The following is a 16,576-nucleotide window of genomic DNA, read 5'->3' as shown; positions in this document are numbered from 1 at the left end:
TGATCCGAGCTTATCGGACGATATCTTTAATCGCCTCACCGCCTCCGGCCACGCGGCAAAAATTTAATTTCACTTTTCTCTCCGCCCGATTTTTTTGGAGCTTCGATCTGGATTCTCTGCACACGTTCTCCACCTCGTTCTGTTTTCTTTCGAACATCCCCAGGAACGGCTCAATTGCGGTTCCATTCTACCTCCATTTGCTCACCTTTTAAATAATACCCACTCCACATACACATCACAATGGGTGACAAGCGCAAGCTCGTTCAGGACGAGATCGTCGAGCCCGAGGGCAAGAAGGTGAAGAAGGACAAGAAGGAGAAGAAAGAGAAGAAGGAAAAGAAGGAAAAGCGCAAGTCGCGCGATGAGTCCGAAGAAGTCGCACCTGTTGAGACCGCCGCTGAGGAGGTCAAGGTGAAGGAGGACAAGAAGGAGAAGAAGGACAAGAAGGAAAAGAAGGCTGAGAAGACCGAGAAGGACAAGAAGGAGAAGAAGGAGCGCAAGGAGAAGAAGCGCGAGGCTAAGGCCGAGGCTGCCGCCTCAGAGGACGCTATGGATGTGGACGAGACCCCCGCCAAGGAGGATGAAAAGAAGGAGAAGAAGGAGAAGAAGGAAAAGAAGGAAAAGAAGGCCAAGAAGGAGAAGAAAGAGAAGAAGGACAAGACCTCCGAGCCTACTACCGAGTCTGAAGCACCCGCTGCCGAGACCGCTGAGACCGCTGAGGCCGAGGGCGAGCAGACCCAGAAGGGTGCTCGTTTCATCTGCTTCGTCGGTATGTCATCTATCAAAACCGTTTTGCAATCGAGTAGGTCATGCTAACCTAGTTACAGGCAACCTTCCCTACTCCGCCAACCAAGAGTCTCTCGCCAAGCACTTCGAGAAGAACCCTCCTGCCACAATCCGTGTCGCAACCAATAAGGATGACCCCAAGAACAAGTGCCGTGGCTTCGCATTCATTGAGTTCGACAACTACGACCGCATGAAGACCTGCCTCAAGCTGTACCACCACTCCATGTTCGACGACAAGAAGTACCCTCCTCGACGCATGAACATTGAGCTGACGTGAGTTCCCATCTGAACTGCAATATGCACAACCCGCAATGCTTGCAAGTACCAATACTAACCCACTACAGTGCTGGAGGCGGCGGCGGCAAGTCCGAGCACCGCAATGCTAAGATCCAAGCTAAGAACGAGAAGCTCAACGAGGAGCGCCAGCGCCAGGCCAAGGAGATCCAGAAGGACAAGAGAAAGCACGAGAAGAAGCCTGAGCAGGAGGGTGCCACTGGTGCCAACTCCGTGGGTACGGACGGTGCTGCTGATCCCAATGACCAGTGGGCTGGTGTCCACCCTAGCCGCAGAGGCCGTCTTTGAATCAACGCTGGTGGATCGCTTGTAGACGATTTCTTTGCTGATGCATATCGGAGGACGGCAAGATGCAGGTGATGCCATGTATCTTGAAGGTTCTGCCGATCATATTTCATTTGTTTCTAAAAGTTACCTACTTTGTCTATGTTGCCTGGCTAGGAGATACCAATCATATTGCTCTGTTCTGTAAAAACTACACTCCAATAACCCATTTCAACATAGTGTTCAATATCCATTTGATCTATATTCGGTAGCTACTGGCATCAGGTACATAACCTTGCAAACCTTGGAACCTCCAACATCGCAGCCAAGAAATTCAGAACTATCAACAAGAGCCAAGAAGACAACATACAGTCCCAGGAAATAACGGTCAATGGATTTCATCACAAAACAGAGGCCGGCGAAATAAGAAAAAAGCCTCTAACTACTCAGACGCCGTATTAACTATATATTATTCATTATAGCATACGAGAACATGGGAGAGTCCAGCCAAACAAATGCATTCTACAAGATCATACATTTGTTGACTCCCTTCCTCCCGGATTTCGTAGCGGGACGAGGATTGAGCACAGCCCTGAGCGAGTTAGTAACCGGAACAGACTCAAGTATGGACACCCGCAACCACTCACCGAATAGCTTCGTCAAACACGCTCTTCAAGTTGCGTTGCGTCAGAGCCGAACATTCCAGATACTTATGTGCGCGAATCTCCTTGGCGACCGCCAGAGCTTGTTCGTAGGAAACGGTCTCCATCTTGCGTGCGCGGAGGGCTTCCGTGGTCGCGCGATCGTCTCTCAGGTCGAGCTTGGTTCCCACGAGGATGATGGGGACATTGGGGGCGTGGTGTTCGATTTCAGGGAACCACTAGAGGGTGTCCGTTAGTATTTGCTGTTTTCTGGTCGACTGGGAGAGAACTGGGGGGTTGGGATGGTTTTTACCTTCGCTTTGACGTTATCGAAGGAAGGTGGGCTGACGATGGAGAAGCAAATCAGGAAAACATCGGTTTGCGGGTAAGAGAGGGGTCGGAGGCGGTCGTAATCTTCTTGTCCGGCGGTATCCCACAGTCCCAGGCTGATGGGCCGGCCATCCACCATTACACTAGCCGTGTAGTTGTCGAAGCTGCAGGGGAATCAGTGGAGGTCGCGATAGAGGTTGGGGGTGAAAGGCAAGACGGGGGCACGTACACAGTAGGGATGTACTCTCCGGGGAAGGCATTTGTCGTATAGGAGATCAGAAGACATGTCTAAGAGATGTCAATGTCGGGAGTGTCTGTTTGGGGCGGAAATACTGACTTTGCCGACAGCACCATCACCGGTCACCACACACTGCCAGAAGGGTTAGACGGCGCATATACGAGAATGGCAATGCGCACCTTGAGGGACTGAGTCGCCGGACCTGAGGCCATGTTGCAATATGAGTGGAATTGGAGAGCCCAGCTGAATTTCCCACAGGGGCTGGAGTATGACGATAAGGGGGAGGGGAACAACGATAACGCGGAAAGGGTATCTGGTCTGCTTAGCTTCGGCTTCAGGGGGAGGTTGGAGCTGGAGGGGGTGGAGCAGAACCGGGATCGAAGGAGAAAAACAATACGGAGTTAACCACACACTTACCTCAAAACTTGTCAAATGTGGAAGGAGAGTGAGAAAGAAGAAGAGTGAAGGGAAGAAAAAAAGGAAAGGCGGATCACTAGTTCCCAGCCAAGCAAGAGGAACTAATACCAGAGACTAACGTGGAGAGTGACATTGGATTCCACTGCTAACATCTGACATCTAACATCGCCATAGCTAATAGCTGGCCTATATAATTATCCTCTCTGATAGGGTTGGATTTCTCCTAAACACAGACCCTCGTTCATGCACCAATCGCATGACAATTCAATCACGAGTCGGCGTTTACAGAGGGCTTACTCTCTGTCCTTTTAATATCCCTCAAACTGCCGACATGGATTTAAAGTCGCGATACGCCCTTGGAACCGCCCAGGAATCCTCCAGCTCTCAGCTCCGACGGTTTCGCCAGTAGGGCGGGTAGTTGGCCCGCGAAGGAACGGAAGTAAGGCGCCCGGACATGGGCCTGGACCGCTGACTGGTTCTTATACCTAGAACCGATCAGCATTGGATCGCAGTGGCCAGGATTGTCTGCCAGTAGAATGTGCCGAGGCAAGGTCTGTTCGCGCGGCACTGATTTGATTGACCTACCTCTCAACGATCACAATCTCGTTCTTGTCTTTGAGCTGGAAGGCGTAGTAGAGCAAGGTGTCTGGTTCGTGCTCTTGGACCTGCTTGATCACTTCAGATACGAGGGTGGACACCTGGATATGATAGGTTAGATGTCAAAAGCACCATGTATAGCAGGGGGAGGGGGAAGCTCGGGACTCACCTCCTCAAATTTCTCCGGCTTGGGGGTGAGGACTGCAGCGACGTTAATTTCGGCCATGGTGGGATGTGAGAGTGAGGCAAAATAGCAAATATTTCGAGCTTGAAGTAGACGAGTTAGATACTAAATACTAAATACTCAATAGCCTTGGTTATGCGGATCATATAATCCTAATCCACATAGACCTCGGCCCAGGGCAAGTGGGGCACATACAATAAACCTTAGGAACCTTGGTGTTTATATACTCTCAACTTCAAAGAATATCCCCAATCTGCCCGAATGCTGGAATTTCCTATTCTATTATCACCCAACTTGGTGCGCTGTACGCATTCACGCATTCCGGGTATAGATCGTGGGGAGCTGGCCCTCTACCCGCCGAGCCCTGGGATCATTAGATTATACAATCTACTCTACATGCATAGCCACGACTCAAACCAATGTCATTGAACCAGTTTGAAGGGTCAGTTGGAAAGAAAGAAAGACATGTTCTGTACTTGAACTTAGGACTCCCTCCACCAAAGATTAGTTGCCCTATGGTCTGTAAGTTCATCTCTATTGTCGACTATACCCCCTCCACGAATGATACCAACTCTAAAGTCCCTGGGATGATTATGTGCATAACTTGAATGGCCATATATTCCCCCGCGGAACATCGTCGTTGCGTCCATTCTACATGCCTTATTAATGAAAACTAGGACAACGACTTAACAATTCTACTGGTTTACGACATTCAGTTCGCCTTTAACTTGAAATTACAAGTACTCACAAATGAAAGCTGCCAGAAGAACTGAAATGATCGATTTGGATTTATAGCATACTGAGGTCCGGTCTCGTATGATTTGCATGCTTTGACCACATGTTTCTGAGATAACTAGCGGTCGGGTCATGGTTCATGTAGTACATGGCCTTTTCCAACTCATCCCTATCTGCAATGCGTTCGACCCAGAAGGGTTACCCGCTAGCTTTGTATTTAGACCACGCAGATGCCGATGATGGTAAACTAACCGGAAGATTGGATGCATTTCGTCACAATGATATTCATGCCGGTACGGAGTAGAAAAGATCGGGATTTCGGAAATCTAGATGATCGACATTCGACATTGTAAACAATGCAAGGAAGATGGAATTCAAAAGGTCCAATGCCGTCATTCGAGGCAGAACATAATTTCAAAGAAGAAAATGTAAATATGAAAACACAGAAACCGCAGCTTCTCAGGTTAAATCTCATCACATGACCGTTCTGGTCATCGAAACAATTACGTTGCAGAAGACCCAGAGGCGGCAATGTCATCCAGTGACTCTCATGCAAAATCCAGATTTTGATCAATGTGGACCCGGTGCTCCATGGGTTGTTACACCACCGCTGCACCTTTGTCAACACACAGCCGGATTCGTCAAAATGCGTCAGTTTCGCCATTATTCCATATTGAAAGTCCATTTGCAGGTTATCGCGTTGTGTTCTGATCATAGGAGCAAAAGTCATAGAAAGGATGACCATATAATAAGAAGGACATGTCCCTCGCTGCATAGCAAAAACATTTGCTTGTCAACCCCAAGAAACAACCCTAGAAACACCGAAATGTCTCAAACCGCTTTACCATTTCTCGCGATCCTGATAGGGATAGCAAGCTATTGCAGTGAACTCAGTGCAAGCCCTCCCAATCCAAACTCGACGAAAGGCATTGATCAGCCACCGGATCGTATCAAGTTTCTCACTGGCTATTTTATGACTGCCGTGGGCCGAGCTTACACCATTGCAACGAGCTACCATTCCATCGTAGTACTAGTTGACTGCTACGACTCTACCTATACATCACATATCTGCTCCCTCTATGTTTCCCTCAACCCGATACTTTTCCAGTGGAATGCGATTTCCGTCATCTCTATTCTGTCTATCTTCGCTGGTACATGTATGCGCTTGTCAGCATATAGAGAGCTAGGCCGAAACTTCACATTTCGCCTAGCAGCACCAGACCATCTAGTAACAACAGGGATATACTACTGGATTCAGCATCCAAGTTACATTGGATTAGCTATGGTTGTTGGCGGATTTATGTCATCATTCTTCGATGGGATGCAACGCCCAGCTGCTGGACCAATGGATTCACTTTACTCGACGGCTGGGGCTTCATCATGAGCACTACGATGACAGGTTTCATGTTCTGTGTCCTGTTGATAAGAGTTCGTGATGAGGAAAAAATGCTGAAAGGGGACTTTGGAAAGGAGTGGGAACGATGGAACCGGTCGACAAGTTGATTCATTCCCGGGCTTATTTAAAACTATCAATCGAGCCGCCTTATGCAAGGAATCTTGATCTGATGAAGTGGACGCAAGCGAATCATCCATATTTGTCCCCAGTGGTCTACTGTTGCCTAGGTGGGAGGTCAGATGACTTCCTTGGCTAGATCTCTCTCTCTCTCTCTCTCTCTTTGTCAAAATGAACTATTCTGAGAAGCGTTCACTTTTCGACACCCTTGCTCTTATGCCTGCCATAGTCCAATTTCTCCCATCTCATCACCAACCCGCAGAAGAAACAGATGGCACCACCGGCTACCACTAAATAAAATTCCCGCCCAATCACCGTGGCCACGGCATCAATCCCGCGAGAAAAAATCTCTGGATTGCCGGACTGCCACACTGCTGACGATACCCCGGCGAGCGCCTCACGCAGGTCTTTCTCCGAGTACCCGTTATCCCCAATGGCGTCCATCAGCAGGCTATATCCCACATTTTGGAAAATCGAACCCGCAACCGCTAGAGCAATTGCAATGCCGCCCATCTGTGCCATGTTGAACATGACCGCGCTGTCGACGCGGTCGCGCGGGGTCTTGTTTATCACATTCGCGACACCGACCCCGTGCTGAAACGAACAGCCAAGACCAACGCCAATGAGCGCTTCCAGGCCTAACACCTGGGACTCAGAAACACGGGGACTCAGTGTGCTGGCAATAGCGCCGGCTCCCGCGACGGTTGCAATTCCCGCAGCGATGTAGATCAGGTTGTAGCGGCCAAAAATGGGGAGTAACCCACCGACGAGGATGACCACGGCGATGAAGACCAGAACAAAAGGAAGAAGACGGACGGTCTGCTCCATGGCGCTGTGGCTGCGAGCGAACGCAAAGAAGAGCGGCGTGTAGTAGAGTGTGATGGCGTACGATGCGCCGGCACAGCCAGACGCGATCCAAAGCGGAAGGAGATCAACCCGACTGAGCAAGTGAAGGGGGACGGCTCGTTGCTCAGAAGTCGTGCCAATGCACCAGCATTGTTGGACGATCCATCCAACCAAGACCACACCAAAAACCACCCAGGTCGCGATAGACGCACCAGAGCCCCAGTCCCATACAGAACCGGAGAACTCTAATGCGAGAGCAAACAGTACTGGGGCTGCCATGTTGAACGCAATACCGATGGGGTCAATCGCCATCAATCGAGAGACCAGCGAAGTGTCTGGCCCTAGGTATTTGCGGGGAAGGCAAAGAACGGCGAGGGCAAGACTGAGACCCACCCAGGGTAGGTTCAAGTAGAAAGCCCATCGCCAGGTGGTGTGTCTGTTTGAGGCGAGAGCGGACCCAATAGGACCTCCAATGACGAGGCCCACGGCCCATATGGCGCTCAGAAGACCGAATAGACGAGGTGTTTCATCAGGCGTGGCAAAGACGGCGACAAATGTCAAGTTGCTATGTTACTGTGAGCTCTATGAGTCTAATGACATTGGGGGTGAATTGCAACATACCTTTGGTAAACAACAGCACCACCGACACCCATAACTACCCGTCCAACAATGACCGCAGGTAGATTGGGGGCCGCCCCAGCCACAGCAGCACCAGCCATGAAGATCACAAGGTTGGCGATATATATCCATTTGATGTCGAAGCAATACAGGATCTTCCGGGAGAAGGATAGGACAGCAAACACGGCGAGGCTGAAGGACAGGCTGATCCATGGCAGAAGCGCAATGTTGCCGAAGGCCTCGTAGAGGGCAGGCTGGATGTTGGCCACGTTACTCACATCATAGCCTAAAACAATGACGTTGTCAGAATGATGATTTGGATGCGCCTGATGTTCAGATACATGAGCTCGACTGACCATTGATGAGGGTTGTCAAAATGAGGACTGCGAGAGTTCCCTTCCATCTCCAGTCGGGGATGTTGCTGCGAGGATGAGGGCTTAGTGACAATGCACTCTCGTCTTTTTCTGGAATCGACATGAAGACCTCGGGAAGTTGATGCTAAATGATGGGTCTTGGCGATAAGGAATCAATACAAGCCAGCAAAAGAATGTAGGAAATGATTCATGAAGGAGAGGTGCTTCATACCCGTCTGACGAAAAGGCACCTAATATATTCGCTGATGCAAGATAGATCAAGCGATTATCTCGTTCGTTGTACTGGCCAGTATCTATCCTGGAACTGAGCACTCGTTGCAATTTCCAAAATGCTCGGACCCCAGGAGCTACTTATGGAGACAACTCAGCCCGGGGGCCAGTATAATAGTAGTGAAAACATATTGTTCTTATCACGTCAACACGAGTCAATGTTTGATCTGCCAAGCGATGGACACGTGGCGCTGTACAAGCACTCCAGGGCTCCAGAGCCTCCAGTAACCACCCATGATCAGCATGTCCATGGCTCTTTTGGCTATGCCAAGCGGGAAGTCAGGTCGGGCAGAGAATTAGAGAATACCGGATTACCGGATTAGGAAAAATGCAGCGCTCAGGAAGGGCTGCCATAAGGCGTTTTCAGGCGTTCCATCTTATCTTGCAAGGATAATGGGGCCGTTGTTCATCTACGCTAAATATAGAGTTGAGTTAGGTCGATATGGAAATAAATCATCTTCGCATTTATAGATCTAAATATATATATACTTAAATAATCACTGAAATGTCATTTTTGTTGTATATCGAGGTAGATGTTGCAATAACATACTGCTGGTGAACTTACTCGAGGATATATTTCTGTTTCCCTTTTCCCCGACTTTCTACAGTTCTTCACATCCTGTATGCTTGAGGGTCTCCAGATAGGGGATTTTTACCATTCTTCACTTCTTGTACTTCGTCTCTTGTACAGATCCCTCTTCTCCTTTATCTCTCATACCATGTCCGAGTCAAGACCGCTCTTCAACACCTCTACTGTTTCCACAACGCTTGACAACCTCCTCATAAGAAGCTGGATAGTCCCAGGCCTTGTGGCAGTCATCCTTGCAGGGCGTCTGCTTCTCTCCCTTTATTCCACTTGGCGCCATTCCCAGAAAGCTCGCAGTTTAGGCTGTGAAGAATCCCCTCTATACCCATGCAAGGACCCTTTCGGTATTTCCACCCTGCTCGAGACACTTGGCGCAGCAAGAGAGAAGCTCCTTCCTCAACTAGCAGAGAGAAGGGTGGCGTTCCTATCCCGTCAGCACGACAGATACGTTTCTACATTTCGTATGTGCCAGGCTGGTCGAGAGAACTTGTTCACGGCAGATCCCAAAAACATCCAGGCTATGCTGGCGACCCAGTTCAATGATTTCGGTTTGGGTGATACACGTCGTAATGTAGCTTATCCTGTTGTTGGTAGTGGAATTGTGAGTCTTTCCCCCACATCGGATGTAGCGTTTCTTTTCTTGGTAAAGGGCGAGAAGACTGGCTGACTGGACCTAGTTTACTACTGATGGCGAGAGTTGGTCGCATTCTCGATCACTGCTACGGCCTCAGTTTACGCGAGACCAGATGAGCAACCTTGACAGGGAAGAACGTCATGTTTCCAATGCGTTGCGTGCAATCCCGATGCTATCTGACGGCTGGTCCACCGCAGTGGATATCCAAGCCATCTTCTTTCGTCTAACCCTTGACTCGGCCACAGAGTTCCTCTTCGGTGAAAGCTGTGATAGCCAGATTGCTGCAACTCAACAGGAAACGGGACAAGCCTCTGATGATACTTTTCTCTACGGGTTTGACCGGTGTATGTGGTATCTCGCGGAGCGACTCCGGTTTGAGCGACTCTACTGGGTCATCTACAATCAGGAGTTTCGGAAGTGCATCAAAATCGTTCACTCCTTTGTGGACCGGTATGTTCACTCTGCCCTGGCGCAGGCTCAGCAACAGGAAGAGAAATTCCAGGGCAACGAAAAGGTTCCATCACAGTATATATTCCTCGAAGCCCTGACTAGTACTACGAAAGACCCCGTCAGGTTGCGCGATGAATCTCTAAACGTGCTCCTAGCAGGCCGTGACACAACGGCTTCTCTACTGAGCTGGGCGATCCTCCTTCTCGCACGGAACTCACACATCTTCGCAAGACTTCGAAGCGATATTCTCGAGCAATTCGGTACTTACGATCAGCCACGCGACATGAACTTCGCGTCCTTGAAATCATGCCAGTACCTCCGGCATTTCCTCAACGAGATCCTTCGTCTCTACCCGGTAGTACCCTTCAACCGCCGTTGTGCAACAAAGGATACTACGCTCCCTCGCGGCGGTGGGAAAGACGGCAATTCCCCGATCTTCATCCGCAAGGGACGTACAGTGATGTACGGCACTTACGTTCTACACCGCCGAAAAGACATCTGGGGCGAGGATGCTGAAATCTTCAATCCGGATCGGTGGGTCGGCCGGAAGGTCACCTGGGAGTATATTCCGTTCAATGGGGGACCCAGAACATGCATTGGTCAGCAGTTCGCTTTGATGAGGTCTAGTTATGTTCTAGTGAGATTATTGCAGAGGTTTGATAAGATTGAGGATGTGCACCCCGAGTCGGAGATTCGTTATGGTGTTTCGCTAACTTCTTGTCCGGCTGATCCGGTGACTGTAAGATTGCATCTGGCTTAGAATGGGATTTGAGTTATTTGGGCAGGATTGGGATTGACGGGACTCAGTGATTTTGTTGTTTGGATCATTATGTTGAGTCTGTGACCTAGAATATCTCCGTTTAAAGCATGTAAATTTGAAATTTTATTATAAACTATAAAGAAGATTATAGCAATTTGAGTACCTAAAGATCGTACTAAAGAAAACATATATCATTTATCCAACTGTCAAGAATTGGTAAATTTGTACTTTTTAGGGCCCAATAGGCCCCTAGTGAAGCCCAGTGGGCTTTCAGCCTGAGCCCAAAGCCCAGCCCATTTGCGGGTTGGGGTGGGGCTAGGCTCTAACCAAGACACTCCCCCGGTGCTTTCGCAATAAATTCAGTGACTGCCCAATATTTGCGGTAGAAAGCTTGCTCAGTGATTTTAAGGAATTACTTACTTACTCTGAATTGTTGGACTACTCTGTTTCAGAAAACACGATCTTGTTTATAAGATCCACAAAGATGATTAACAATCAACTCGATTCATAACTTTAAAATGTTTCTTTGTGCACTGCAACCGGAATTGTAATCCAAGGGCGGATCGTGGCGCATGGCACGACTTTCAGGCACAGTGGGTATCGCACCGGACATACTCAAATTTGGGAGTTCATGAAATTCCACGAACGGGGAGGGTAATGGAAAACAGTCAGGAACGGCTTGGACTCTCTGGGTAGCAGGTAGATTGAAATAATCAGTAGGAGAGTCGCCAGAGTTCTCCTCAGTGATATGTTGATGAGGCGTGCTGCCACTTGAGAATCCCATGTGCTTTCGCAGCAAAGGGAAAAACGCAGTAACCAGAGCCTTGAATGAAGGAATACAGGCTATGAATATGGCAGTGCAGACCTCCACAACTGACCAATTCAATGCATTTACTACATCCCCTATTGAAAGGTAGTTAGAACCGGCCATTCAAATAATAACGGATAGTATCAACAAACATGTGTAGTCAACTTGGAAGCGTCTCAGGTAAGTGGCTCGGATGATGCTGGTAGCACAGACTCTAGGATGTGTAACGTTAGTCCGAGGCATAAAATAGAGATGTAGCTGGAATTCGTAACAGGGAAGACTTACAATAATCCAAGTCCAAAGAATAAGACAACACCCACCTTTGCTCCACGCTTCATCTGAAGTGTCAGTAATTTTGAGATTGGCAGTGTAAAGATAGCAATATTTGTAACCAGCCTCGTGACAAAATGAACCATGTAGAAGACGTAAAGATCCAAACACCTCCCCTGGACCGAACCAGTGGCGTCCACGAGCTTTCGAATTGGCGAGCATTGAAAAACAAATACGAGAATTTCTTCCGTAAACTGCACTACCACAATGGTTATAAGAAACCAATAAGCCCAGCCGACATGTGTCACCGCAAAGAGTCGTTTATATAGTAAGCAGAATGAAACCTGGATTGCAGTCATTGCAATGAGATAGGAAATAGCAGCCACGACGATAAGCTATCATTTTTGTAAGAACCAATCAACATTTCAAGGTATTGACGGTTTCACACCTTTAAAAACATAGACATCGCAGGTATGTCTGCTCCAACTGCTTCGATGTGTTTACCGTATCCGTATCTAGTCACTGCTAGTGTGTCAGAGCTTGCAAGTGGATATCGTACGAGATGGAAGAAGATACTCCACATAGAATTGAAGCATAACACGAAGGCAAAAATCTATATGCAAAGTCAGCAAGTCCAAAGACCTCGGGAGGTCACCTATTCTGTAGAAAGATGTCATACCCAACTTATAACGCAAAGAACTTGAAAAAACGTTCGTTTCTTCAGCTTTGAATTTCAGGACTTTTTCCGATCATGGGCCACGTACCATCATCGATGTGAAGATTTTGAGGATGGCCTAGCATTAGAAGCTTGACAAAAACTCCAGTGGAGGCCAGCACTAGCATGATCGTGTTACAGATTATAATGCTTGGCACCATAGTTTCTTCCATTTTGGCGTTCATGCAAGCCAGCAGCTTGCAGTAAGTGTAGGTAGGCTAAGACGTGGTCTGGTGGCATAGTTGCTTGTCAAACGGGACCATCGCAGTCTTCCCGTGCTGGCTGAGAGACACATGTTATCTCGCGTGTCATAGGTTGGTCATGGCATGACGAGAGAGAAGATAGGATGGATTCATATGGCTCAGAAAAGGAACCAGGTCACCTATATGTAATGTTTTTTTCTTTTGGTATAACCATGGAACATCTTACGAGGCAGGGCTGTGCTGTTCACCTGGGAGAAAAAGCGAATGGGTCGCTTCGTTCAGCTTAGTCATTGTAACGGGCGTTCAAAAGCGAAGTTGCGTTTGAGTTCAATGTAGTACAGGCCAAAAGTCTCATCATCAGCGGCGTAGTAATTCCCTCGGGTAGTTTAAGTTTAGTGACTTTTTGGGGATAATTTCCTTACCAATCAAATTTTTGTACATTCTCTGTGGTTTCTTGCAGTCTCATCAAATCTTAATATATCAACTCCTCAATAATATACACAAGGTTCGGAGTATGTTTGGATGAGGAGTCAGAAAACCTCTCCCAGCTCAGTATCAATTAGAAGACGATATCTGACTATCAGCCCACAATCTAAGCACATACGACCACAGGGTGTGGAGAACAGGGCTTCCCGTCCGCTCAGCCGTACTTAAGCCACACGCCGGTGAGTTAGTAGTTGGGTGGGTGACCACCAGCGAATCCTCACTGTTGTATGTTTTTGTTTTTTGTTCTATTGGATTCGTCTTGTTGCCTTCTCAGGTAAGCTACAACACTCTTTTGCAATTATCGACTTCAAGATTATTTTTAACTTGGCTGGCTTTTTTTCTCCAGTCCCTCACCTTTATAATGATCCCATGGGCAGAGCCAATTTTGCCCAGAGAGTAATTGAGATGTTGTTTACAGAATGGTCTCGACTTGGAATAAAAGGACGATCTCAACGAATTAACTCATGTTAACAATTTGTTTCTGCAGGTCATAGACAAAAGCATTAGTCAAATAAAACGTCACATTGAGACAAAAATCATTCCGGTGGCAACTCCTTCGTCCTCAATACTGCGAAGAGGCAACGCAACGACAAAAGAAAAGACAACAAAGACCAGAACATCAACGCGAAATCCCATCAGAAGTTCATTTTCATCAAGCGATTGATTCGTTCTCCGACTGCCTTGCACTCGGCTAGCTGTTTCACAGGTACCTCCACAAACTTTCGATATTCCACCATGGCTTTGTTGATATCGGTCCGCTGTTTGAGATTTCGGAAAGCAGGGAAATTGGCCGGTGTGAACTTGGGCGCCAGGGCACATTTCTCTGCTGCCTTTTTGATCTCCTGCAGATTCTTTTGAACTCCTTTAAGTTTCTCAATCGTGGCGACTGCTTTCTGAATAGCCTGCAATTCGGCCACGGCTCCAATGGCAGAACCTAAAGCAGCGTCCGCCTTTCCATTGATTACTGCCTGTGCAGTGTTTGCCCAGGCTTGAGCAGTGCTGATTGGAGCAGGAAGTCCCTTCAAGGAAGAGAGAAGTGAGTTCGCATCATTGATCCGACCCTCAGCCACAGCCGTCACTCCATTTGCAATAGATTCGAATTGCTTTTGAGTTTTTTGGAGCTTGTCAACCATCTGAATGCCTTGTCCAATCTCTTTAACGGCGCTTAATTGACCCAAAAAGGCGATACTTTGCCCTGTGAGGTAGGACTTAGTGGCAGCTTTAGCGATTGCCGTCAAAATCGCGCATTTTTGTTGAATGGCGTCCATCTTCTCTTGGACCCTTTCCTTAGAAAGTCCTGCCTGGCAATTTGCTTGGGCTGAAGCTCTCGCACCCTCGCAGCACCCAGCTGTAAGACGATCAAATTCACAGAGAGGAATGTTGATCCGATCGAACTCACATTTCGCGTTGATGGTGCCGCGACTCACCTCACAAGCCGCGCTCTGTGCTCCACCAAACTCACACTTGGGAACATTGAGTTTTCCTAACACGCATCCTGCTTTGAGCCCTGGCCGTTTCGCTTCACAAGCCCCCTTACTAAAGGGATCCTTGGCTTTTTTCTTGCATTTGTCGATTGTCCGTCCCACTTCAGCGAGGCAGTTGGATACAGCTTTGTTTGCATTATCCTTGCAGGTTGCTACGCGGTCTCTGACCCGTCGTTTGCATTCATCCACCTTTTTTGCAATATCTTTTTTGCATGTTGCAATCGTATCTTTCTGCTTTTGTTTGCAAAATGCAACCTGTACTTTCACGCCTTTCTTGCAACTATCTACCGCTGAGCGAGAGATGGAATTGCAATCGGCTATTCCCCCTACAAGCCTAGCTGGGAGAGAGAGCACCCCTTTCAAGCGTGAGACCTCTCCGGCGACCACAGCGGCCGCTTGCTTCACAGCAAAATCTTGGAGGCTAGCACTGCTCGTGGTTTGTCTCTTCCACGTGCTAGAATGGAGCTCGGTCGGATCAAGCGCAGCATGAAGGAGATCACTTGCATTTGGGAATGCTAAGAGACCTTCTGAGTTGGGGTCTAATCCTGTGACCTTTGATGCTTCGTTAAAGGCAGTGTGAGAGGTTGAATGGCTGTCCTCGCCGTATGCCATGTCGACGAACAAACGAAGTTCCTCAATCAAGATTGACGATGATTTATAACCCTCACTACTGGCCAGCTTGAAAAGTGGAACACATTCATCATTTGAGGATTCACTCGTACAAACGGAATTTGGGTCGATGTCTTCCGAATCTAGCAGGGCGCTCAAATGTAGTGGCTCTTCATCATTGTTTCCTGTAACTTGAAGAGTCTCGCTCCATTGGTCACGAACCGACAAGACGGCCGCGGCAAGTAAACGAGGACTAACCAGTAAAATGAAAAAGATAAACCCAACAGTGTTGAACATTTTGATTAGAGCCATTCGTTCATGAGAAGCTTGGAGAAATTTTGCAAGAGCTATCTTCCAAATCGGAATTTAGTTGGTCGGACCCATGCGTGTCTTTTATACTCGCGACTCTTTTGCATTCCTCCCCATCTGGTGTGAATACGGACTCCGAATCAGACTTGACATCATCACCAAGCTGTATCTACCGCAGAGGCGTTCTGACATCTCAATTACAAAACCGTCCACTAACTTCCTCGGATTGGAAACCAAGCTGTCAGGCTATACGGCATCAGGCCTAGGCATGTTCAGATTTTGGCTTTCTTTGACTGCTTGCCTTATCGTAAATTATTACACTCTTCCTAGGTGCTACCTATAGGGTTGAAAGTAGTAGTAAAATACAAAATACAACAAGGATAACTAACAAATCAAGCCGATCTATTTGAATGAAGAAAAACTTAGTCACTTCTTTCCACAAGGATCACCACTGTATAGACCTCGAGAAACCTTAATATCAAAATTAGCACCTTCCCTGCCTCGTTAGGTTTCGAGTTTAAAATGGACCTACATAGGATTAGCATCGTGGAATCATATCGATCCCGAACTTAAAAGCTACGAGTGGCCGGGCTACTTTAGATGCTCCCACTCTAGGAACTGCAGCTGATCATTCTAATGCCAAGATGCCAAGTTGTGAAGAGGTGCCGCCATGGATCAGTACATTTCTTGTCTTAAATGAGGTTCCAGCTCCCTAGCCGCTCCCTTGGCGGGACTCTTAAGATAAATCCAGCGGCCGTGGAAATCAATCTAGGTAGTTGGCATAAAGTACATGGTCTTGGGTCAAGGTATGCTCCATGAATGGTCTCATATAGATCAATCTTGATCTGTTAAATTCCATGTCGAGGTTGGGCATTCATAAGAAAAATGTTCGTGTTCACTGTAACACAAATATTAAGTTAGGTTGCCCGATCTTATCTACTTCCTATCTCACAGGCCGGTGCCAAATTGGAGCTCATGGTTGTATTTTGAATACGAGAAAAGAGTCTGGAGGGTTCCCCGGCTAGCACTTCAATATACGCGGAGTTTGATTTCCACGAAAAACCTTCGCATAAGGTTACGGGATCCTGTGATTAACGTAAAGGAACGCCATATGACGTACTAGCAAGGCGTAATAGGCCGATATAGGTTAGATAT

General features: G+C 47.8%; 7 protein-coding genes across 7 annotated transcripts; 2 read left to right on the top strand and 5 right to left on the bottom strand.

Moving 5' to 3' along the window:
• Positions 1-240: 240 nt before the first annotated feature.
• Positions 241-1,368, top strand: N7506_005004 (RNA-binding protein; the record flags this gene model as incomplete). Its single annotated transcript, XM_056954298.1, has 3 exons — positions 241-769; positions 828-1,059; positions 1,131-1,368. 3 exons carry the CDS (start codon positions 241-243, stop codon positions 1,366-1,368), a joined length of 999 nt encoding a protein of 332 aa, XP_056813187.1.
• A 418-nt stretch (positions 1,369-1,786) lies between these two features.
• Positions 1,787-2,765, bottom strand: racA (putative Rho GTPase Rac; the record flags this gene model as incomplete). Its single annotated transcript, XM_056954297.1, has 7 exons — positions 1,787-1,806; positions 1,881-1,936; positions 1,992-2,224; positions 2,299-2,479; positions 2,545-2,603; positions 2,653-2,685; positions 2,733-2,765. 7 exons carry the CDS (start codon positions 2,763-2,765, stop codon positions 1,787-1,789), a joined length of 615 nt encoding a protein of 204 aa, XP_056813186.1.
• A 542-nt stretch (positions 2,766-3,307) lies between these two features.
• On the bottom strand, positions 3,308-3,793 carry N7506_005002 (putative quinol monooxygenase; the record flags this gene model as incomplete). The annotated part of the gene is made up of 3 exons (XM_056954296.1): positions 3,308-3,455; positions 3,556-3,668; positions 3,737-3,793. The coding sequence occupies 3 exons, from the start codon at positions 3,791-3,793 to the stop codon at positions 3,308-3,310; spliced, it is 318 nt and encodes a 105-aa protein (XP_056813185.1).
• Positions 3,794-6,191: 2,398 nt separating this feature from the next.
• Positions 6,192-7,940, bottom strand: N7506_005001 (Major facilitator superfamily domain general substrate transporter; the record flags this gene model as incomplete). Its single annotated transcript, XM_056954295.1, has 3 exons — positions 6,192-7,410; positions 7,467-7,749; positions 7,820-7,940. The coding sequence occupies 3 exons, from the start codon at positions 7,938-7,940 to the stop codon at positions 6,192-6,194; spliced, it is 1,623 nt and encodes a 540-aa protein (XP_056813184.1).
• Positions 7,941-8,826: 886 nt separating this feature from the next.
• Positions 8,827-10,537, top strand: N7506_005000 (cytochrome P450; the record flags this gene model as incomplete). Its single annotated transcript, XM_056954294.1, has 2 exons — positions 8,827-9,294; positions 9,371-10,537. 2 exons carry the CDS (start codon positions 8,827-8,829, stop codon positions 10,535-10,537), a joined length of 1,635 nt encoding a protein of 544 aa, XP_056813183.1.
• Positions 10,538-11,505: 968 nt separating this feature from the next.
• Positions 11,506-12,503, bottom strand: N7506_004999 (uncharacterized protein; the record flags this gene model as incomplete). Its single annotated transcript, XM_056954293.1, has 4 exons — positions 11,506-11,559; positions 11,852-12,010; positions 12,064-12,137; positions 12,380-12,503. 4 exons carry the CDS (start codon positions 12,501-12,503, stop codon positions 11,506-11,508), a joined length of 411 nt encoding a protein of 136 aa, XP_056813182.1.
• Positions 12,504-13,654: 1,151 nt separating this feature from the next.
• Positions 13,655-15,424, bottom strand: N7506_004998 (uncharacterized protein; the record flags this gene model as incomplete). The annotated part of the gene is made up of 1 exon (XM_056954292.1): positions 13,655-15,424. The coding sequence occupies one exon, from the start codon at positions 15,422-15,424 to the stop codon at positions 13,655-13,657; it is 1,770 nt and encodes a 589-aa protein (XP_056813181.1).
• Between the last annotated feature and the right edge of the window lie 1,152 nt (positions 15,425-16,576).

This window comes from Penicillium brevicompactum, assembly GCF_028827555.1.
Source record: "Penicillium brevicompactum strain IBT 35665 chromosome Unknown utg000003l_segment0_segment0, whole genome shotgun sequence".
In the NCBI taxonomy this organism is placed as follows: Eukaryota; Fungi; Ascomycota; class Eurotiomycetes; order Eurotiales; family Aspergillaceae; genus Penicillium; species Penicillium brevicompactum.
This window is presented reverse-complemented; position numbering and strand designations above follow the sequence as displayed.